Source organism: Vipera ursinii (genome assembly GCF_947247035.1).
Source record: "Vipera ursinii genome assembly, chromosome: 7".
Lineage (NCBI taxonomy): Eukaryota > Metazoa > Chordata > Lepidosauria > Squamata > Viperidae > Vipera > Vipera ursinii.
In genome coordinates this window covers 49,226,866-49,249,460 of record NC_139521.1, presented here as the reverse complement: position 1 = coordinate 49,249,460, position 22,595 = coordinate 49,226,866, and the positions used below count along the sequence as shown (strand labels likewise).

Here is a 22,595-nt window from a genome sequence, read left to right as displayed (position 1 = left end):
CTAAAGCTAAAACTCAAATACTTTGGCCACCTAATGAGAAGGAAGGACTCACTGGAGTAGAGCCTAATGTTGGGAAAGATTGAGGGCAATAGAAGAAGGGGACGACAGAGAATGAGGTGGCTGGATGGAGTCACTGAAGCAGTAGGCATGAGGTTAAATGGACTCCAGAAGATGGTAGAGGACAAGAAGGCCTGGAGGAACATTGTCCATAGGGTCGCGATGGGTCAGACACGACTTCGCAACTAACAACAACATTGGAGTCTTCTGTTGCCTTCTTGCTTTTTTCTCTCATTGGAATTATTTAGCTGAATTGAGCAATTTCTCAAAACTAACTTTCTCTGCTATAGAATCTTGCTTACATTGCTATGAATATATTAAGATTCACTTTTTCAAAAATCCAAGATACATGTTCTGTTTCAGTTTAATTTAAGACCATACCTTCAGCATTACATGGTTATTTCACCCAATATTTCTGCTAGTCTCAATAAGATCTTTCATATTAATAATCAGTATTAAGTCAAGGATAATTGATATTCTTCTGCCTTTCTTTAATCTTCTGTTGGCGAGACAAGCCAGGTATTTGTTGGAAAGACAATGCTTGGTAAATTTAGACAAATCTGAGTAATTATGTTTATTAGGACAACATAAAAAATAAATCCCATCCAAAAAGAGTAATTTTTAAATGATTTTGAAGCATTATAACATCCAGTTTGTGCTAAACCTGCAGAAATATTACTAAATGAAATGGACAAAATATAGTTAATAGCTAACCAAATATTATTTAAAAATTTTAAACAGGAAACGTGCCTTCTTAAGAGGAAAGGAATGAATGAGCAAATAAAGCTTTAAATAAAAGTAGGGAGAGAGGAAAAAAAAAGAAAAGGCAGGGTGTGGAATGCATGGTGTTTATGTTTTTTGGAATGCTGGAAATTATAGCAATTGAAAATGGATTCCCTACATCTTAGTTAGATGTAGCTTTCTTAAAATATTTCAAAAATCTGTCCACACATAAAAATAAAGCTGCTATATCCTTATACTAGGGCTTTCTTAATTTAAGAAACATCTTTTTATTTTAGATAGCCTAGCAATATTAATTTGCCTGCTATCTATAGAGGCTACATGCTGGTGTGAACACTAAATAAGGGAAAATCTCTATTACCTGAAATGTATGTTATTCTATTGCTTTAAATGTGTGGGCCATGTTTTTCAGATGGGCGTTGTTAGATACTGGGTTTGTTGCTTGATTGACGAGACGAGGCAAGTGAGTTCAGCAAGAAACATTCTTTATTTGGTTATAGGAACTGAACTGAGAAACAGGGCTGCAAATGCAGCAATTTATACCCTGGCCCCTAGGTGGCGGCCAATAGGTTTAAAGCAACCTATTGCTGCCCTAGAAGCAGCTAATGGTGGCGCTGGAGACGGGTTGTCTGAGGAGCTGGGAGCCGTTAGCCAGCTTCCCTGCTTAAGCAACCTTCCAGCAATTAACCCCACGTGATATACTTGAGTAAGACTAAGCCCAATATATTACAGGCATAACGGCTAAGAATTTGGGGAGTTATACTTCAACACATTTGGAAAATTCCAGCTGGGAAAGGCTGCTTTGGGATAACAAATGATTCTTTTGCCACTGTGCCATTCATTCATCAAATTAACTAGGAAAGCCTGGAACTCTCAAATGCTTCTTCAAATTTACCATATATAAACTTGCAAAGAAGCTAACAATTTTAGGTGCCAAAATATACCCCCCAAATTGGGTTCGGCTTATCCGCAGGTAGTCTTCTACCTGAGTATACTATATATGGAATTTCTGATAAGAATTTTAAAAAAATGATCCAATGAATATTCCTTTGGAAGCCATTTTAAAAAAAATCAATTCTGTTTTCATTCAACTAGAAAAATATTACCACCAGTAATTAAACCATCACTGATATTATCGATGAATACCATGACTATTAATATATTCCCCCACAAATCATATTACTCCAACGCTTTATTATACCAAATGGCCTAAGACAATGCAATACTATCCTAGAAAAAATATTAACTAATCAGAATGTTTATTGTACTAATTTTTCCTTGGTTTGAGAAATCAATATTTTGTATATTTCTATGGAAAATGGTTTAATTCAGTGTAATAATTCCTTTCCATGCCTCATTTTGATGTTTTGCATAGAGAAAGGTTCACTTTTACATGCATTGCCCTTGAAATCCTACCATTGCCATTAAACAAGAAGAGATCCATCATTCAACCTTTTACCCTCAACAACTGGCATGAGATTCTGCTGCAAACATGCAATTCATGCAAACTGTCAAGAAAATCCAGGAATATATTTCCACAGATGCAGATGCTTGCATATTCATGAGAAAACAGAACTTGGGAGACATGGTGGAAAAAGGCGACTGCTCTAACTATATATTATTATTCTTTTTTTGGTATACTTTTAACTGAGACTCATCACTTTAAAGTTGCATTGAGAATGTTAGTAAGGCTTTAAGTGTAATTTTATGCTCATGTAAACATATAAGAAATGGTAACCCTATAAAACGTCTTTTCTTCATCATTTTCATTTAATATATATTTCAAAGTATTTGTTGCCCTTATGTTACTGCATTGTTCCCCCTGATCTTATTCCACACAGATGTGCCACACATTAAGTAGTGAACAGAGAGTTTTGCTTTGAGAGGTCTGGCCTTTAAGAAATGCCAATTTCAGGCCACTCTAAATGGTGGGGTAACAAGAGCACAAATCCAGGGTCAAACAAACAACCTCTCTGTAATCAGAAACTAATAGTGGATTAAAGGTGTAAAATTCACCTAAATCCACACACCAACAGACTAAACAATCTCAGTGAAGTGGAGTAGTATTTGTTTTATAAAAATACTTTCACTAGAAATCTTTAATAAACAAAACAAATAGAAGAGCATGATTGACAGAAACATCTGCTTCTTAATTAATAACATGTCCTTTCAATGACAGACCCATGACAAATCATTATAACTTTTTCTGTGACATGCAATGTTATTTAATTTATAGTTTAAAAGCTTTTTATTTCTCCAGGATCACCTTCCCTATACCACTGTCAGTTCTTGCGGACCTTGCAGTATATATTTCTATAACTTTATTTTCAATCATTCATACTAGATCCTATCCTATTTTATTAAAAAGAGAAACTTTTCATGACTATTTTCATAAAAAAACCTAAAACACATATTTTTTTAAAAAATATATGGAGAAGCATCTATACAAAAATGCACACATACAAATAAAAATGTGCATGGTGTAGCATTCCACTAATTTTATTTATTTTTATCCCACCTTTATCATTTTATAAATATCTCAAGGTGCCAAATATACCTAATGCTCCTTCCTCCTAATTTCCCCACAACAACTCTGTGAGATGGGTTGGGCTGAAAGAGAGTGACTAACCCTTGGTGGAGCAGTGGGCTAGTGCCTCCTTAAGTAACACCAGCTGCCTGCAATTAGTGCAGGTTCGCATCCCACCAGGCTCAAGGTTGACTCAGCCTTCCATCCTTCCGAGGTAGGTAAAATGAGGACCCAGATTGTTGGGGGCAATTAAGCTGACTTTGTAATAATGCTGCTTGGTGTGTGTGTGTGAAAGCCCTAATAAGCAGGCATATACATAGAATGAAGGCTACTGCTAAGCTTGTAACCCGCCCTGAGTCTTCGGAGAAGGGCGGGATATCAATGGAATTAAAAAAAAAAAGTTCACCCAGTTGGCTTTCATGCCTTGTGCAGGACTAGAACTCACAGCTTCCTGGTTTCTAGCCTGATGCCTTAACCACTGGATCAAACTGGCTCTCAGTTTTATTATTTATTTGTTAGATTTATGTCTCATCATATTCATTTCTTACCTTTTGGGATCAATGATTTTATAGAGTTTTCCATTGAGAGACTGTGTCATGCTTTTACTGCTTGCTAAGATGTAAACCTCACCTGTCAATTAAGCACGTTAAATAAATAAATATTGGCATTCACCAAAAAAATACCAAGCAACATATGCATTATGATGAAAAGTATAATGTTATGGATATTATTATACGGAAGAAATTATATAAATTGACCATTGCATCAATTTATATCCTCATTTTTAAAACTGCGAATAGAAGCTGAGATAAAATAACTTGATGAAGTTAAGACTAGAAAATGAGTCTAAGGCAGAGGCATCTGTAGGGAAAAAAGAGTGAAGATAACAAAAATGATGAAGTGAGCATTGTATAGTTGTGATGCAAACTGAGGCCTTTTTCTTTATGTACTATGATGTCAAAAGACTATGTGGAGAAGTGCTGACATGAAACTCATTTAGTCATTTTGACAAAATGGTGGAATTCTGCAGTTCTTTAGTCAAATTTGTTCTTGAGTTTCTGAAATATTGTGAGGCATGCTTTTGATTGCATTTTTCCTAAAATATTTGGTAACCTGAATTATCAAGTACGCTTCATATTTCTTTACCATTTCTTCACAGATTATTTAATAATGTAAACTGGGAATTTAGTGGTTGGAGAGCCAAATTTATTCATTTTTTTAGAAATAGAAAAAAACAAATGTTCAGTAGATATATTGTAACATACTATACAGTACTATTAGTATATTGCTGTCTTTTGGTTTCTTTAAAATATTTAAGTAGGTATTCAATATGCATCATATTGAGAATAGTGAGAGAAGACTGTAATAACATTCTTTGTATTCACCATTTACAAAACCAGATTAATAAAATGTAATTGCTGTGATTACATATTTTGGCTTGGCACAATGGGCTGCTTTATACTACATGTTAGTTCTCAAAACATTTTAGTTAGAATCCCAGTTTTCAAGTACTTTTCAGTCTGAACAAATTTTTAGCAGATTCTATACTGAATAGATCTGGAAAAAATAGTTCAATCTGGATTCCTGCACTGAGCAGGGAGTTGTAATTAATGGAATAGTTCTTTCCAATTCTATTGTTTTATATGCTTCTCATCTAAAGGTAAAAATAAAGGTTTCCTCTTTCAGTCGTGTCTGACTCTAAGGCGCAGTGCTCATCTCTGTTTCTTAGCTGAGGTAGCCAGTGTTGTCTGAAGACATTTCCATGGTCAATTGGCCAGCATGACTGTATGCTGAGGTACACAAAAAGCTGTTACCTTCCCACCAATGGTGCCTATTTATCCACCCACATTTGCATGCTTTTGAACTGCTAGGTGGGCAAGCACTGGGCCAAGTAAAGGGAGCTCACCCCTACGTGTGATGCTTGGGTCTTGAACCTGGGCTGTCAGCTTTGCAGCAGACAAGCTCGGTGTCTTTAACTGCTGAACCATTGTGCACATGCTTCTCATTCAGACTATTCCAAATTACTGTTTATAATACTCCCCAGAAATATTGCTCATAGATAATACAACCTATGTCTATTGGAACTATTACAAATATGCTTCCTTCACATTTCTATACCTCCATTGCCTTTATAATTTCTGAGCACAGTTTAAAGTATTTATCTATAGTAGTTTTTCCAACCTGATGTTCTCCAGATATTTTGGCTTTAACTCCCATAACTCTTGTTGATGATATTCTTGTAATCTAATATACCTGGAAAGTATTCTACATACTGAATAATCGTAATTCAGCCCTCACATTTTAGAGGCTCTGAGGAAAACAATGCTGAATTAAAATAGAGTTATCCTACTCTTTGAAGTAGAACAATTAGAAGAGAAAGGGTATTCTTCAAATATAGCCCTATTTATGGCCAAAGCTCTACAAACGTTTGCTGTTAAATTTTCTGCTGTCAGATGACCTTATTATTTGCAAAGGTATTTGAGTTTTTATAATTGGCTATATCAGCTACCTACTATTTTATTATATTGTTTTAATATTATGAATGATTTGGCTCTTCTTCACTGAATTTGTCCAAATGGAAGCTGGTTATTAATATGTACCTCATACAATGAACCAAATGGCTCTTCCTGGAATTATGTTTCAGTTTATTTTATAAAAATATATTAAATAATCGTAAGATAGTTCTTGGCTAAATGCCAATTAATATACTGTGAACAATAAGAAGTTGCTTTTTGTCTTACCCGATTCATCTTCACCAAATCCTAAAATGTGTCCAGCAAAGAAACCCTCACATGAAACACTGTTGCCCAGACATAATGGTTTTTCTTGCCACTTTTTTGTAATAGGACTCTGTTGTAGTGTTAAAAAATTTCTAAAAACAGATAATAAAAAGAGAAGGGTTACACACTGCTTCCGTTAACTTTACTGAGGTCAAAGTAGAAATTAAATATTAAATAATATCTGAATTGGAGTCCTGATTTCTCCAGATTCTTTGGCATTAAAGCTCTCAGGTTGGGTTTTTTAGTTGTAATCCCTACACATCTGGAAGGCACCAAATTTGAGAAGGTTACATTTAAAGTCTGAGCTGTAAAGCTTATGATTCAATTTTCATTTTGGTAGATACTTAAAAGAGATTTTGAAATTTCTACCTCCAGTTACAACCGACGAGCTTACAATAGATTGATGTCATACAACTAGAGTTGGTCAAAGATTTGTTCTTAATGCATGGTAACAGAACTAACAGCACAATTGCATATATGTTTCTTTTAAAGCAAGTCCCATTATGTCAATAGAATTGACAGGACTAACATAAGCATAAATATTCCATAGGAGATTCAATAGCACATTTAGAGATTCTCAACTAACCCTGAGAAAAGTTAGGCAGGATAGATATGGTTAGTATTCTCAACTAACCCTGAGAAAAGTTAGGCAGGATAGATATGGTTAGTATTTGGTTCAGACACAATAAGGAAATCTCAGGGCTCTAAGATAGAAAAACAAAGAATTAATGGAAAAGAAACATTGCTGAGAAAATTGCGGTGTGTCATGTAATCACCTGAAGAAGAGCTTGATTCAAGGGAATCAGTGCCTTTTAAGCATGAACAGGACTGTGTGTGTTGAAGTAATTCAATTACAAGGGCAATTCGGAAATAAATCTCCGTTTGGTTATCAATGACAGACACTCACAGATACAGAACTTTTATTATACACATTAGAAAACTACATTACATTACTTTTAGACAAAGTCATCATTCCAATTGAGGCACCTGTCATTACGTCTTACAAGGTTTGAAATTCCTTAGTACAAGTTGCTTGGTGCCAAATCTGAGCTATGGGGGGGGATCAAAAACATCCCAACGAAACTGCTTCAAAAGTTCTTGGGTGTATCTAGCAGTGTGCGGGTGAGTATTATCGTGAACCAACACTACACCAGAAGTGGTGCCATAGAAAATCCTGTCAAATGTGAAGATGCCAAAGGAGTACTGCTAATGAAGTTCATGGAGCATGGCTCAACCATCAATTCAGAAGTCTATCGTGAAACGTTATGAAAACTCAGATGAGCCACCTATAACAAGTGTCGGGGCATGCTGACTTCCGGTGTGGTGTTGGTTGACAATAATGCTCACCTGTACACTGCTAGACGCACCCAAGAACTTTTGAAGCTGTTCCATTGGAATATTTTTAATCATCCCCCCACCATAGCCCAGATTTGGCACCGAGCTACTACTAAGGAATTTCAAACTTTGTAAGACGTTATGACAAGTGCCTCAATTGGAATGGCGATTATGTCAAAAAGTAATGTAATGTTGTAGTTTTCTAATGTAATAATAAAACTTCTGTATCTGCAAGTGCCTGTCATTGATAATCAAACAGAAGTTTATTTACGAAATACCCTCGTACAACTATTATAATTTTAACATGGGAACTTTAATGTCATTTAGAACACTATGTTTGCACAATACATAAAAGTATTTCTGAGAACTCACTACTTGTTTGCATTAAGGGCATGTCATACTCTAGACCTATATTCAACTGCCAGTCTGTACTGCACATTCAATGCTTGTATATATGCCCTAGTAGAATATAAATGTCAGTGTTGTAGTAAAATGGAGAGATATATCTTCTCTGTAAAGGTATCCTAGAAGCTGTCAATTTTTGTCATTTTTGGGAATGTGTGTGAAAATTAAAACATTTCTGGTAGTCTGAATGAGGATGGGTTGCTTACCTACTTTTCTCCTTTCCCCCCCCATGTTTCATTCCCTCATGTGGCCACAGACGGAAAAAATATGTTTTGAGAGGAAATTTCTAGAACAGCTTTTTTTTTCAGTCTAGTTTGATGTATTGTGACAGTACCAGCAAGAAACTAATCTTTTTTCAGTAATACTGCTGATTGATGTCAATGTAAATATCTTAAGGAGCATTGGGACTAAAACTAACATAACTAAGCCCACAGTTTACTGGATGATGGTGTTTTCATGATATTCTTACCTAGATCACACAATCTAGGTGTCAAGATTTGAGTTCTGTTTGAGTCCTGTCACAATACATTAATACAATACATTGTTATATGTTCCAAATACTTAGCCTGTACCAGTATGGGAACACCTGCATTGTATAGAAGCTAAACTTTTGAGGAACACCTTTAAATGCAATTTCATGTAGAGCTCATTATAATGGCTCTGTCTAAATGCAAAGCAATGTTGTAGTTTTTCCTAGATAACTGGCAATTGTTTTTATTGGTAAAAAGTAATCCTACACAATAATTCTGCTCTCTGCATTGGAAGAACTCAGACCAGAATTAATCACAAGCTCCAAAACTGATCTTCAAGATCAAAGATGAAGATTTCCCAGTCCATGATTTCCTCCAATTTATTTAAATTAATTATAGCTATTTATTTTATTAATCTCCAACTGCCTTCAGACACATGTTCAGTTTTTCTACTACCTCCCTGTGACTGATAGACCAAAATGTAAGGTAAACCTGTATGCCATCCATATACTAATAACATTTTAGATCAATTTTTTTTAATCCCATTTATATCCCGCCCTTCTCCGAAGAGTCAGGGCGGCTTACAATCTAAGAAGCACAAATCAATGTGCTTAGCAATAGCCTTCATTCTATGTATATGCCTGCTTATTAGGGCTTTTAGCTCCCCCCCAAGCGGCATTTTACAAAGTCAGCTTATTGCCCCCAACAATCTGGGTCCTCATTTTACCTACCTCGGAAGGATGGAAGGCTGAGTCAACCTTGAGCCTGGTGGGACTCGAACCTGCACTAATTGCAGGCAGCTGGTGTTACTTAAGGAGGCATTAGCCCACTGCTCCACCAAGGCTCTTAAATTGAGTCTACCTCATGGTTTCAAATAAAGGTTGAACATGGGGAGCAAATGCAATTCTAAAAGCAATGGAGTAAAAGTCCCTCAGCGGCCTCATCTTAGTTCATCTTTCCATTAAGGGCTGGAAGCATTATAATACTGTAATATTGGATTTCTGAAATCAACCTGGCAACACATACTACTAGCAAACCATCATCACCATATAATGCACTTTTATTTTTAAGTTAGAAATAACACATTGCTTTTTCTATGAGAATTGTAAGTAATTTACCCATTGCGGTCTGCAAATATGTAGCTTCCATGCAGTCTTTCAGATTGGCAGCCTCTGTATATAAATCCACCAATCAGTGGTCCAGAACTGAATGGCTTAAATTCTAAAAGTGAAGGTTCGCTTTCTGGAAAAAAACTACTATAGTGTTAGATTAAATTAAAGTTGGTAAAAACATGTGATAGGAATTGGGAAATACAACAATTAAAATAAAATAGAAATTTATTTTTTATCTGACATTATTTCAGAATTAGGTTCATTCTGAACATAAGTACCATAGGGAAAAAAGTTTAGCATTTTTGGTATCAGAGGGAATCATCTATTTATTTTGCCTATGTTAGAACATGCTAATTGCACACAATTGTTCTAAATTCCATTCACATCTTTTTTAAAGATACGAGAATACTCTTGCTGTATCTCCAAAGTATAAAAATAAAATATGAAGAACTGGAATACACTTGTGCTCTCAGAAGTAAATAAATAGTCAAGAATGGTACTATTGCTTATACTTTTAACTGAGGGGAAAAAGAAACAACAGTGGGTGCCAAATTTTAATACTGAAAGATTAATGACAAATGATCATTTATCTAATATGGTCCTTTCACTTAGGAAGGCTATAGCTATCGCTGATTTTCATCATTGTCCTGAAAACATACCCCATGTTGACCTGCAAAAGTTTGGGGTTTTTTTGCTTTATATTATATTATATGAAATTTTTATATAACCCTGAATTGTTCACAAAGGTTTACAATTCAGCTGCTCGTGAATATTGATTGACTATGATTGAATAATGAGGTTTGGGGTTTTCTTATAGAAAAAGGATGATATATAGAAGGAAGAGAAATAACTAAACAGTGGATTCTGGGATTTCATTTAAAATAGATATGTTGTTGTTTCTGATATCCCTTAATTAACTTTTGCTGATCAGAATAACGAGATTTTAAGACCTGTTTATAAATAAAGAGATGAGATATGCGATGAAGAGATACTATTTTTTTTTAATAGAAGTTGATCAGTTGTTAGAAAAAAATACATTTGGTGTGACCAGGGAGCAAGTTACTTTTTTAACTCTTTTTTCTTTTCTTTGCTGCACTTACATTTTTTTCTTCCTTCACTTTATTTTATTTAGCATTTTATATGGCAATTATTTATATCCTGCCTTTATTATTTTATAAATAAATTTTACAAAGTACACTTTTTCTTTTTGTTCTTTTTTAAAGTTTCTATTAGTTTTTATTTATATATTTTATTTATTTATTTTATTATATTTATATACCGCCCTTCTCCCGAAGGACTCAGGGCAGTGAACAGGGCACATATAAATAGAGAATATACAAATATAATTATATAAATTATAATTAACACAATTATAATATAGACAAATATCCATCATAAGGGAAAAAAGATGCCTACTGTACTCCTAACACATGAGCAGTACCTTGTTGGGCATACTATTGCTATATTCAATTTTCTATCCATTCTTTGATGGGAATATTAACACTGAATGCTCCATGATCCAGAACTTACCATAATCTTTTCCTTTTATTATCTGAATGATCCTTGCTGATGATCTGTTCTTCTCATTTGAGTCTGAACAAAGTATTGTTACATTAATATTTACATCTGTTGGATGGCGATCCACTGCACACCTGTTCAAGGACATTGTTTTGTGATGACATGAACTAATTCATTTGTTTGCTGTATATGACTTTTATTTCTATATCACCAACCTATTTTTAATCACTGATGTTAAAGTGTACATTATTAAATGGAGCATTAAATAATAAAGATATGCAAACTGAGAAATAGGATAATTCAGATTAGATCAGGGGTGTCAAACTCAATTTCATGGAGGGCCGCATCAGCATTGCGGTTGCCCTTAGGGGGCCAGGTGGGTGTGGCCTGGGTGGGCGTGGCCTACTGGGTGGGCGTGGCTGGAGCGTGTATGGCCTACTGGGTGGGCATGGCCAGCTCTACATCGTTTGCATCAAGGGTGCCTATGGGGGCCTGGGCTGGAGTGGGACAGATCTGAGGGTCTCTGGCAGAAGGAGGGTCTCTGGGCCAGGGCCAAGGCAGAGGGGGCCATTCCCTCACTGTTTCTAGGATGGTTTTGCGGGCCACATAAAACCACTTCGCGGGCCAGATCCGGCCCCCGGGCCTTGTGTTTGACATGTCTGGATTAGATAATATAAATTTATGGCAATTCAGTTTAAATGAGAGCAAACTGTTTTCTGTTCTCACATTACTGATATTCTCTTGCCAGTGGGAAAAAAAATCAGTAATATGTTTGAGTGCCTGGCTTCCAGGAATACAAAAAGCAAAAGAATTACTAGAACACAAAAAAACGTACATCCCAGTGAGCACCAATCCAGTACAAAAATTAGACAACTAGATCAAGAGAAATTTCAGTGACTTCACCAAGAAAGGTCAAATCACCAAAGCAGACCAATGGTGGATGAAATGGAATAAACCCAATTTCCCATGATTCTATGGATGCTCCAAAACACACAAGCCAAACATACCTCTCAGTCCAATTGTATCATTACCAGTGACCCCAACCTACAACATCTCTAAAGAACTGACAAAAAAGCTTGGACACTTCACAGGGAAAAGCAAATACTCCATCAACTCACCATTATAGTGCCTCCAAAGAATCAAAGACGTGATAACAAATGAAGATAAAATCATGGTCTCATTTGAAGTCACAGCACTTGTTGTATTCTTAGACTCAGAAATAACCAAAGAATCTATGATAGCTCACCCAATCTCATCAAATACACCAAGATTAAAATGCTCATAATCTTTGATCTTACCAACCTTTCTATATCTACATACTTTCAGTTTGATGAACAAATATATCAACAAATCAAAGAAACACCCATGGGCTCACCACTTTCAGGACTCATAGCAGAGACTGTAATGGAACACCTGGAATTGATAGCACTTCCATACATATAACCCAAAGTATGGACCCAGTACATAGATGACACCTTTGATATAATAACTAGGGAACACATACCAAACCATCAAAAACATCTTCAAAGGAATAAAACTCACTGGGAAGAAGAAAACAACAATATGTTCCCCTTCCTGGATATTCTCAACATGAGAATAGAATTAGAAACACAAACCTATCATAAAACTACTCACACCTCACACCTTGGGTTGTTGCTCTGATGCTCCATTACTAAAGCAAGAGCAAAGCCTCCTACAAGAAAAGCTATATAAGAACATTATTTATACAAGCACAAAACTCACTGTAGTAACCCTGAATGTCAGAAAAAGGAAACAGATCATCTATACAATATCTTCCAATAAGATGGATAGCCATGCAACTTAATCAAAAATTGCATGATCATACAACCCAACACAAGCTGTGAAAAGGACAACATTGCCATAGATCAAACACATCTCAGAAACCACCAACAGACTATTACAACCACATTGCCATAGATCAAACACATCTCAGAAACCACCAACAGACTATTACAACCACACGGCATCACTGTAGCACACAAACTAACTAAAAATTTCCAAAATACCCTAAGTAAAACAAAAGACCCAGCAGCCCCCAAAGGAAAAAAAAACAGGAGCCATCTACAACATACAGTGTAAGGACTGCAACGACCACTGTAGGACACACAGGCAGAAGTCTAGCAGAGTGCATCCATGAACACCAATTAAAAGTCAAAAGACATGAAGAAAACTCCTTAACTTCACAACACATGAACAAATTTAATCATAGTTTCAACTGGGAAACTGTGAGCATGCTAGACCAGGCCAAATCCAAAAATGGTAGAGAATTCCTGGAAGCCAGATACTCAGTCAAATCAGACATTAACAGGCACATAAACATAAACAACATCTATATACTATTCAAAACAGACAATCAAAAAACCAAAAAGGAAACAAAAAGACGAAAACATCTCTTTACCAGCAATCAACACCCACATGAGCAGAGAATTAACACCAAGGTTAACATTAACATTAATCAAGAAGCAAACAATACCCCAGTCAAGGAACCGCCAAACAACTACAGCAGACATGTCAAACACAAGGCCCGGGGGTCGGATCTGGCCCGCGAAGTGGTTTCATGTGGCCCGCGAAGCCATCCTGGAAACAGTGAGGGAACAGCCCCCACTGCCTTGGCCCTGGCCCAGAGACCCTCCTTCTGCCAGAGACCCTCAGATCTGTCCCACTCCTGCCCAGGCCCCCATAGGCACCCTTGATGCGAACGATGTAGAGCTGGCCACGCCCACCCAGTAGGCCGTATGCACTCTGGCCACACCCACCCAGTAGGCCACACCCACCCGGCCCCCTGAGGGCAACCGCAATGCTGATGCGGCCCTCAATGAAATTGAGTTTGACACCCCTGAACTACAGTAAACAACATCCCAATCAAGGAATCATCAAGACCACTTCCACCAACACAAACAGGGTAAACCACTAAAATATAAAATGAGAGCAAATTCCACTGCCTCTGAGCACTGCTGATGTTACGTAGTTTGGTAGTGAAACACCTGCAAGAAACCAACCAAGCTCAGAAAGCAACAAGGACACCACAAACGGATCATTCTAATTCTACACATTTATAAGTCTCTTTTCTCAAGATTCCAAATTATAACAAAACATTTTTCATGAAGAAAGAGCTACTTTATATCTATTTAGCTTCTTTTTCCCCCATATTATTTTCCATATTGTTTTCAGTTTTGCAAACTGTGTTAGTATCCTTTTCCATTCTGCAAAAAAAAGTATTTTACGAACCTGCCTGGATTATGGAGTCCATGGGCAAAAATTTCAGGAGGCTGATTAGTACTGTTAAAATGTGGGTTAGACTGTGGTATGGAATAAGGCACATGGCAGAAATCGGTGTCTACATCCAAGCGCAGTACAGAACCTGTAAAATCACTGAGAAAGTTGGAGATAAAATCATTAATTTTTACAAGGCAATAGAATTTTGACTTCTACTTTCTGTTCTGATCAGTAGTCATTTGTTAGAAAATCTTTTAGATGAGACATGACATCTGTAGGGTTGGGGCAAGGGAAGTCAAAGGGATGCAAACAGCATTGTGCCATTTTAATAATAATAATAATAATAATAATAATAATAATAATAATAATAATAATAATAATAATAATAATAATAATAAAAAACCTTTATTGTCAAAGTACAACATGTGTACATTGAGATTAGCTGAGCCTCCCCCCGTGCTCTCTCCCCCCAACACACAGTGACAACAAACCCTCCATCCCACCACATTATGTGAACCAACTACACCACACACCGGCCTCCCAAGTCAATTCTGCATAAGATTATGTCCCATTTAAAAGCCTAACAGCCCACGGATGAAAGCTATTTTTCAGCCTGTTGGTACGGCTGGCTATATTCCTATATCTCCTACCGGATGGTAGGAGAGTAAAGAGATACCGTCCAGGGTGTGAGTCATCCCTGAGAATCTTCCTCACTCTTCCAAGGCAACGAGCCCTGACGATGTCATCCAGTGGTGTCAGGGAACAGCCCACAATGTCTTGTGCTGTGCTCACTACCCTCTGTAATACTTTCCTATCCGTGGCTGTCAGACCATTTTCTATGTACACTGAGATATTACATGCAGCCTAAAATTGATCGGTCCTGCATTTTCTCAGAATAACAAAAGCCAGTTATGTTTTTAAGAATGGAATATTCAAAAAAATTAGAATCAAAGTAGTATACCATTTTTTATTTTTTTATTACATTTCAGTTTTTCTAGTCATTTAAATAATATATAGCTCGATCCACTGTATCCTTCTGGGCTTCATGTCAAATTTGTTTGATGTCAAACACATTTAAAATACTATCTGTATAGATATTATGTATATACATATATACGTAAATGGACATCCACAGACATTAACCTCTTCATCTTTGCTTTAATCCTCCTTGGAAATGACAAATAGAATTTAAGGGATTCATAAACTTTTTGTCATCAGAGCTCCCCTTAGTATAGTCTTAATATGCATACCTACTCTAAAAATCTTAACACCAAAATTAATACAAATGAACAATAAATACAATACAATGAAACTTTGGGAAAAGTGTACGTATCCAGGTACTTTATGTCTCCCCTGGACTCTGTTTGCCTCTTCCCAAGGAGATACACCTCACAGTTAGGAAAACTGATTTAAAGCAAAATTTGTTTCTGAAAAATTAAGAAAATCAACGTGAACGATCTTTAATTTTTACTGGTCACATTTTTATTTATTTTAAATCAGATTCTCTTCTGACAATGAATAACAGATAATAAATCACACATCTTTATCAACCAAATTATTTATTATGAATTATTTCCAACTATTTGTCACGGGGACAAGTAATAAGAAATTACTTAAGTATAGAATGGCAATTACTTATATTTCAAGAGCAGAATCAGGGTGGAAATTTTAAAAATCTAATTATAAAAAGGCTTTATCTACTGGAAATGTTTATACCTCAGACCATCCATCTCCTCCATATCATCTATTGTGATCATTCCATCACCAAGGATTATGTATAAAAACTCATCAGCACCAAAGAACAGCTGTCCTCCAAGATGTTTTCTATGTAGTTCTGCAACTTCTAGGAAAGGTCTTGCAGTCCTCATATCAACTTGGTGTGGATTCTTCCTGCAATAAAGGAGGGGGAAAAATGAATCCCAATAATACATTTAACTTCAAAGTAGGTATACCACTTTTTCCTTCATCCTCTAAAATATTTTTTAGAATGACAGAGAGCAATATAAAAAGTTGCTTGCCATAATACAAATGGATATACGGTTTTTGTCGCTTTGCCTTCACTTTTACAAGAGCTTGCCATCTGAATGATTCTGAATTTTTAGGAAGTGTAGTAGATGAAGGAGTAGATTCTGACTAACATATTTTCAGGCAGCCCATGAAGTCCATATTATGGTACGGTATTAGGTTGCCCTCTCAAATGACATATTATAGAGTTGTTATGAAAAATAGTGCTGGGGTATGAGACAGGTTATACAGTAAGTACTACCTAAAGTTCTTTGGAGGCAAGTCAGAATCTAAAACACACACAGAGTTGTATACAGAGAAGAATTAATTTTAGATTTTCACTAATGGTTGCTTGATTGTAGAGGACAGGAAGGCCTGGAGGAACGTTGTCCATGGGGTCGTGATGGGTCGGACACGAATTCGCAACTAACAACAACAACAATGGTTGCTTAGAAGAATAGGCAACCAAAACACTTTCCAGAGGGAACTTATTTTGGTGGAATGTAGTCTGGATTCCCAGAAGGTAGGGGTTGCATTCCAGAGAACCAAGAGATAGCAAAGTGTAGATAGTTTGGTTGGGAGAAAGAGGGTCAAGATAGCTCCTGCCTACAACTTCTCAGAGTATATCATTAATGCTGTAAATGGTTCCTTCAGTTTGGCAGTATTTTTGTATATAGATGAGGATCAATACAGGAAACTGCTTTGAAGTAATTGGGTGTCCTTTTTGATTTTAGGGTCCTGACATTTGTGAAAGACCATATAGTATTATAACAGAAAATGAGGAATATTAGGAGCCAATCCATATAGTTGTAATCTTAGTGTAAGGGAAAAATTCAGAGAATGTGAATGAGCAGGTTATTCTGAATAGGACTTCCAAAATCATCATAAGGGTCGAGATTAGTTTTCCTACATGTTATGATAAGCCTGAAAAAGAAAGTATTATATTATTTATCCTGTGCATGCATGCCTCCCAATTAGTTTGTTGTTTATTCCTCAATATATAACAAATCATTTAATTCCAGATACAGTGGGCTATCAGAATTTTATATTATACACTGAACTATTTAGTAATCAGAATATATGTATAAGAATAATTGAATACATATAGAAGGGAGAAAAGTAAATGTAATTGCTTCTAGTCTCAACATTACTTGCCTGAAATTTAGTTCGGATTGTATTATAATACATAATATGTATTATATATAGCATAGCATAGCATAGCGTAGCACTGTATAATATCTATATGTACCTTTCATCAATCAGAGTTTCATCTTTGAAAATAAAAGATATGAAAGTTTTAGGATTTAAGAGACCAGGCAAATACTTTAAAGCATACTAACACACAAGGAAATACTGTAAAGATTGTATATAGAATTCATACCTGGACACAGTGTATTCTACTATCTGAAGAATATGGTCATGAGGCCCGATAGCCCATCGTTCTTGGTTGGTGGTATAGGACACATAGAGCTTCCCATTTTTTTTGTAATCGGGATGGAATGCAAGACTTAGGAGCCCTCTTTCATCTCCACCCTGTAGTCAAATGAAAAACACAAAGAATTGTGAAGTTAATTATGTTCTTTATTGTGTTTAAGATCCCCTCCCCCCAGTTTCTTTCTTCCTTGTGCAGAATCGTTGCCAGGCTTCTTTCTTCCTTTTCTATTTATGAGGAAGAGGATTATAAAACACTTCTTCTGGATTGGGTAATGAGGGCAGGGTTGTTTCTTGAGAGTTGGAATAAGGCAACTGTTTTGTTATCAGTACACAGGCCTCTTTACCTCCACTTTTATAGAGTGAGTTTTGAGTGTAATCTATGGGAAGACATGAAGACAAGTTTAAGTGCTTGTGAGCATTCTTTCCTGGATTACTTGGTTGCCTGTTGTATGCAGAAGGCAAATCAAAAGGTCTATAATCAGCAGTCACTTCAAGTATCCAAGCTTTAAAATACAGTGCCAACTCCCACTGTCTTGGCAATCTGTTTAGAAAACAGTTAAATTGCTTGTGTAATATCTAAAGCTTTGTTTTACCCTGGAGGCAGCTACATCACTTGTCACAACTATGGTGGTCTGTTCGTCAGGGCTAGCAAGCATACTGTAGGTAATAAGCAGACTCCAGTCTCTTTGCATAAAAGCATCATTTTATATGGGAGCATACAGTGTACAGCTTTTTATTATTTCAAATAAGAAAGAAAGAAAGAAAGAAAATGCCCAAACATCTTTCTTTCATTATTTATGTATGCCACACAGATTAGTATAGTTACATGTTTAGCATCAGTTTCACATACTGTGACAATACAAATGTCAGCAACAGAATACAGAAAGACAATTCTCCCTAAATAAAAAATAAAAAAGAGAGAAAAGGCAGGAAAGGTTAGATCAGAATTAGGATCTACAATAATCAGAAACTCTGCTCTCCTCCTTTCAACAGCATACAAATATTCTTGCATTATTAGAAAATGTACTGATGATATGAACATGTTCCCATGACGATAGAAAGATTATAGTCCAGTTCCAGTCATACTGCATTACTGGAAGTTAATTCGGTTATAAGAAATTTATGTGCTGTTGATTTTAATGGATTTATTCTATACAACTCTGGATCAAGCTTTGGATGTGAAAATTACATGTGAGGCTAAATAATGTTTTAATACTATGTATATGGGAAGAAAGGAAATGGAGTAGTTTCTGTGCTCTCTTTCCTCTTTTCTGCTGCAAAACAAGAGAAATAAATCCAGTTTCATTTTTTCTATGTTCAATAGAATTCCAGAATTTATTTAATAAAAGATGGAAATAGTATATTCGAACACATTATATACTAATGCTGAAGAACCATCCTGTAAAGTTAAGCTTCTTAGCTGAAACTAAAGAAAGGATCAAAATACAGAAAGTTACTTAGGTACATGCAGCTCTGTCCACTATTCTCTTCTGTTCTCCCCCTCCCAATTCCCCCTTGTTATGCTACACTAGAGGCCACCATCAGAGACCACTCCCAAATTTCCATTGAATTTTAGGTGAGGCTTGTATGGCAGCATGTAGGTCCATTCTCAGAATTTCATTGCTCTTTGGATCCTAGCCAGAGTTCACTAGACAGCACTTTCAATAGCCTGATAAGAACTTCTCCAATTAGCAGCATCTAGGATGAAAGCTTTGCAAAACCATCCACCCCTTCTTTTAAAATTCATAAACGAAACTATTGCAGAGCAGCTTCCAAGTTACTTGGACATTCTGATGCCAGTTTCCTCTAAAGAGCACAATGGAACAATAACTATCTGAAATCTAATTATTCTTAATTTAATTGTATTTTATTTGAATACCTTTTTATATGATTTATATACACTTCACTGATTCTTTGCTTTTTCACTGTAAACTTATGTTCATGTTGCTTCCAGGAAAAGCAACCTGAAAATTTCTGAAAGCAGCTGTTGAAATTCAAAGATCTAATTTACATTTAACTGATGTACTCTTTTAACAGAAATGAAATTCTAGCAAGTCCTTTTGTATTATAAATCTTTGAATAATGTAGAAAATACTGCTATAATTATTGGCATGTGTTGGGATTCTATCAACATTTAAAAATTAAATTCCTTTTTTTTAAAACAAAAAGCATTGACCACAGTGCAGTGATAAGCTGAATATGTTAAAAATAATAAACCCTCATTTATAAAAATATACAATCTGAATGGTTTTGAAATCCATTTTGTATTAAAACTTCTATCTTTCTTTAGGGAGAAAGTTGGAAATTAATATTTGACAGGAAACTAGGGCAAGTTTGAATGTGTGTTTATATGAAATGAATCATCATACTGCATTGTGGATGCACTGTTTGCTTCTATAGAACCATGTTACATGAAAATTTATAAGAACCATTAATAACAGGTCTGACATTTGATTCAGAAAAACACTGACACATTGAGATAATTCTGTATCAGGTTATGAAAAATCTGAAATGAAATTCATGGCTGAATCACTATGTGTTTAAGTGCAACAAGCTTTGGCTGGACCTTCATCTGTGATTCTAAAAACAGTCTTATTCAAATCAGGTGTATCTAGAAGCTGCCCATTTGTGCTTCCCATTAACCTGACAAGAAAATATTACAGGTAATCCTTGGCTTACAACAGTTCATTTAGTGATCGTTGAAAGTTTATTTATTTTATTTTATTTTATTTATTATTGGGACTTATATGCCGCCCTATCTCCCGAAGGACTCAGGGCGGCTAACAACAATAACATACAATAAATACAGAAGTTAAGATAAAATTAAAATTAAAGGCCCCTGTACAATAAATTAAAATTAAAATTAAAATAAATTAAAAATTAGAGTTAAAAAATTAAAAACATACCGTAAGTTTTTAAATTTTTAATTTAAAAGTTACAATAGCACTGAAAAAACTGACTTATAACCATTTTTTACACTTACGACCATTGTGGCATCCCCGTAGTCATGTGATCAAAATTCAGACTCTTGGCAACTGACTCATATTTATGATGGTTGCAGTGTCCCAGGGTCATGTGATCATCTTTTGCAACCTTCTGATAAGCAAAGTCAATGAGGAAGCCAGAGTCATTTAACAGCCATGTTATTAACTTAACAACTGCAGTGATTCACTTAACAAGTGTGGCAAGAAATGTTGTAAAATGGAACAAAACTAAACTAATGTCTCAGCAACAGAAATGTTGGGCTCAGTTGTAGACATAAGTCGAGGACTACTTGTACATTTCTATTTTTTTAACACAATGAGTTAAAATTCCTCAAATCAATAAACTATTATCAGGATATGAAAAGTAACAAATTTCCAAGAAACAATGTTTGAGTTTTAAAGTGCTTTGAAACCTGCTCACTTTGCATTTTCTTCCTTCTCTTATTCCTTTATCTTGTAATTGCATGGATAATGTACATTCTGGCATTTCAGGGACAAAACCCCTAAGATTCTAAAAGAAACATTACTATATAATGTTATTCAGCATAAAAGTACTGATAAGCAGCGAGTCATGTCATGCTGAATATGACATCGAAAAGCTGGTCTCCATATATAGTATACAGTGTCATTGTAGTGTATGGCTTCCACACACTGTATACAGAAAGTTCTAGTTCACATTAAAAATATACGTACAGTACTTTGCCCTTGGAGTCCTGCTCCTCAATAATATTACCCGTCTATCTTGCAAAAGAAACTGCTGCTCACCATTTTTCAGGTACTAAAATTCTATAGAAGTACAATCTGCTTGAAAAATATTAAAATCTAGCTAATAATTTAGTACAGATGTGCTGATTGGCATACCCTGCTCCTAATAAAGCCTATCTTGATCTAGTAGAGTACATGAAGCTCCCTTGGTTTTCACTTCAATCAGTGTTTCTACATATTAGTTTTATGTACTGTATAGATCAGGGGTCTTCAAACTTGGGCCTTTTATGACTTGTGGACTTCAACTCCCAGAATTCCTCAGCCAGCGTGCCTGGCTGAGGAATCCTGGGAGTTGAAGTCCACAAGTCATAAAAGGCCCAATTTTGAAGACCCCTGGTATAGATGCAACCATGGAATATGGCATACATAAATTGAGTTTAAAGTGGTACAGTGGCTTTATATTTTATTCCTTGGTTCATTGCAATATATAGGCCAGGGGTAGGCAACCTTGGCTCTTTTATGACTCGTGGTCTTCAACTCCCAGAATTCCCAAGCCAGCCGGCTCAGGAATTCTAGGAGTTGAAAACTACGAGTCATAAAAGAGCCAAGGTTGCCTACCCCTGATAGGCCTATGAAATCAGGAATAAGCCTATATCTTCTCTCCAAGATGCAGTGAGTTACAATGCTACATAGTGCACCAATGCAGTTTTGATGTGGTCACCATTCTAAGTTCTTTCAGTCTAGGAAGTATTATGATCACAAGTACTAATTATACACAGAAGCATATTGGTGTCAGGTAGTAGTAGATAAATGACGTCAATTTGGCTTTTTAAACTGAAATTATTCTTATAAAAAAATAGAATTTTCTAGAATATATAAGAATGAGAAAGAATGGGGGAAAGCTCTCAAAAAGGTGGAAAATTCTCTTTGCTGATATGGATTATTTGGCAACAGTAAATGATATGTTAAATAATTGGTTGAACAAAAATAGCATTAATAAAATTTGTCAGATTATCCAGCATTGTTACACAGTTGTACAAATCTCTAGAGACAATATATCATGGGCCAGATATTCAGACACTCCAGCATTTGAAGGGCAAAATCTGTGCCAAAATAAGACTTCTTAACTCTACCCTTGAGAACTATTGAGGATACACTGTTAATTATAATAATTACTTGTAATACTCTATAATGATTAACTGTCATAATCTGATGGCAATAGAATTATGAAATTGTACTCCAATACATAAAATAGAAGTTACAGTAATTTGCGGTTGGGATGTTCT

The 22,595-nt window shown here is 35.7% G+C and overlaps 1 protein-coding gene across 1 annotated transcript in view; it reads right to left on the bottom strand.

Annotated features, from left to right (window-relative positions):
* HHIP (hedgehog interacting protein) overlaps positions 1-22,595 on the bottom strand; it is a gene marked incomplete at its 3' end in the record, with an annotated part of 91,744 nt that overhangs the window by 4,981 nt on the left and 64,168 nt on the right. Inside the window, exons 5-11 of the mRNA XM_083367778.1 lie at positions 17,568-17,719; positions 15,899-16,072; positions 14,195-14,338; positions 10,958-11,079; positions 9,434-9,557; positions 6,067-6,197; positions 3,874-3,955 (exon numbers count right to left, since the gene is read on the bottom strand). Coding sequence (XP_083223904.1) covers positions 3,874-3,955; positions 6,067-6,197; positions 9,434-9,557; positions 10,958-11,079; positions 14,195-14,338; positions 15,899-16,072; positions 17,568-17,719 — 929 coding nt within the window. The remainder of the gene's footprint in view (positions 1-3,873; positions 3,956-6,066; positions 6,198-9,433; positions 9,558-10,957; positions 11,080-14,194; positions 14,339-15,898; positions 16,073-17,567; positions 17,720-22,595) is intronic.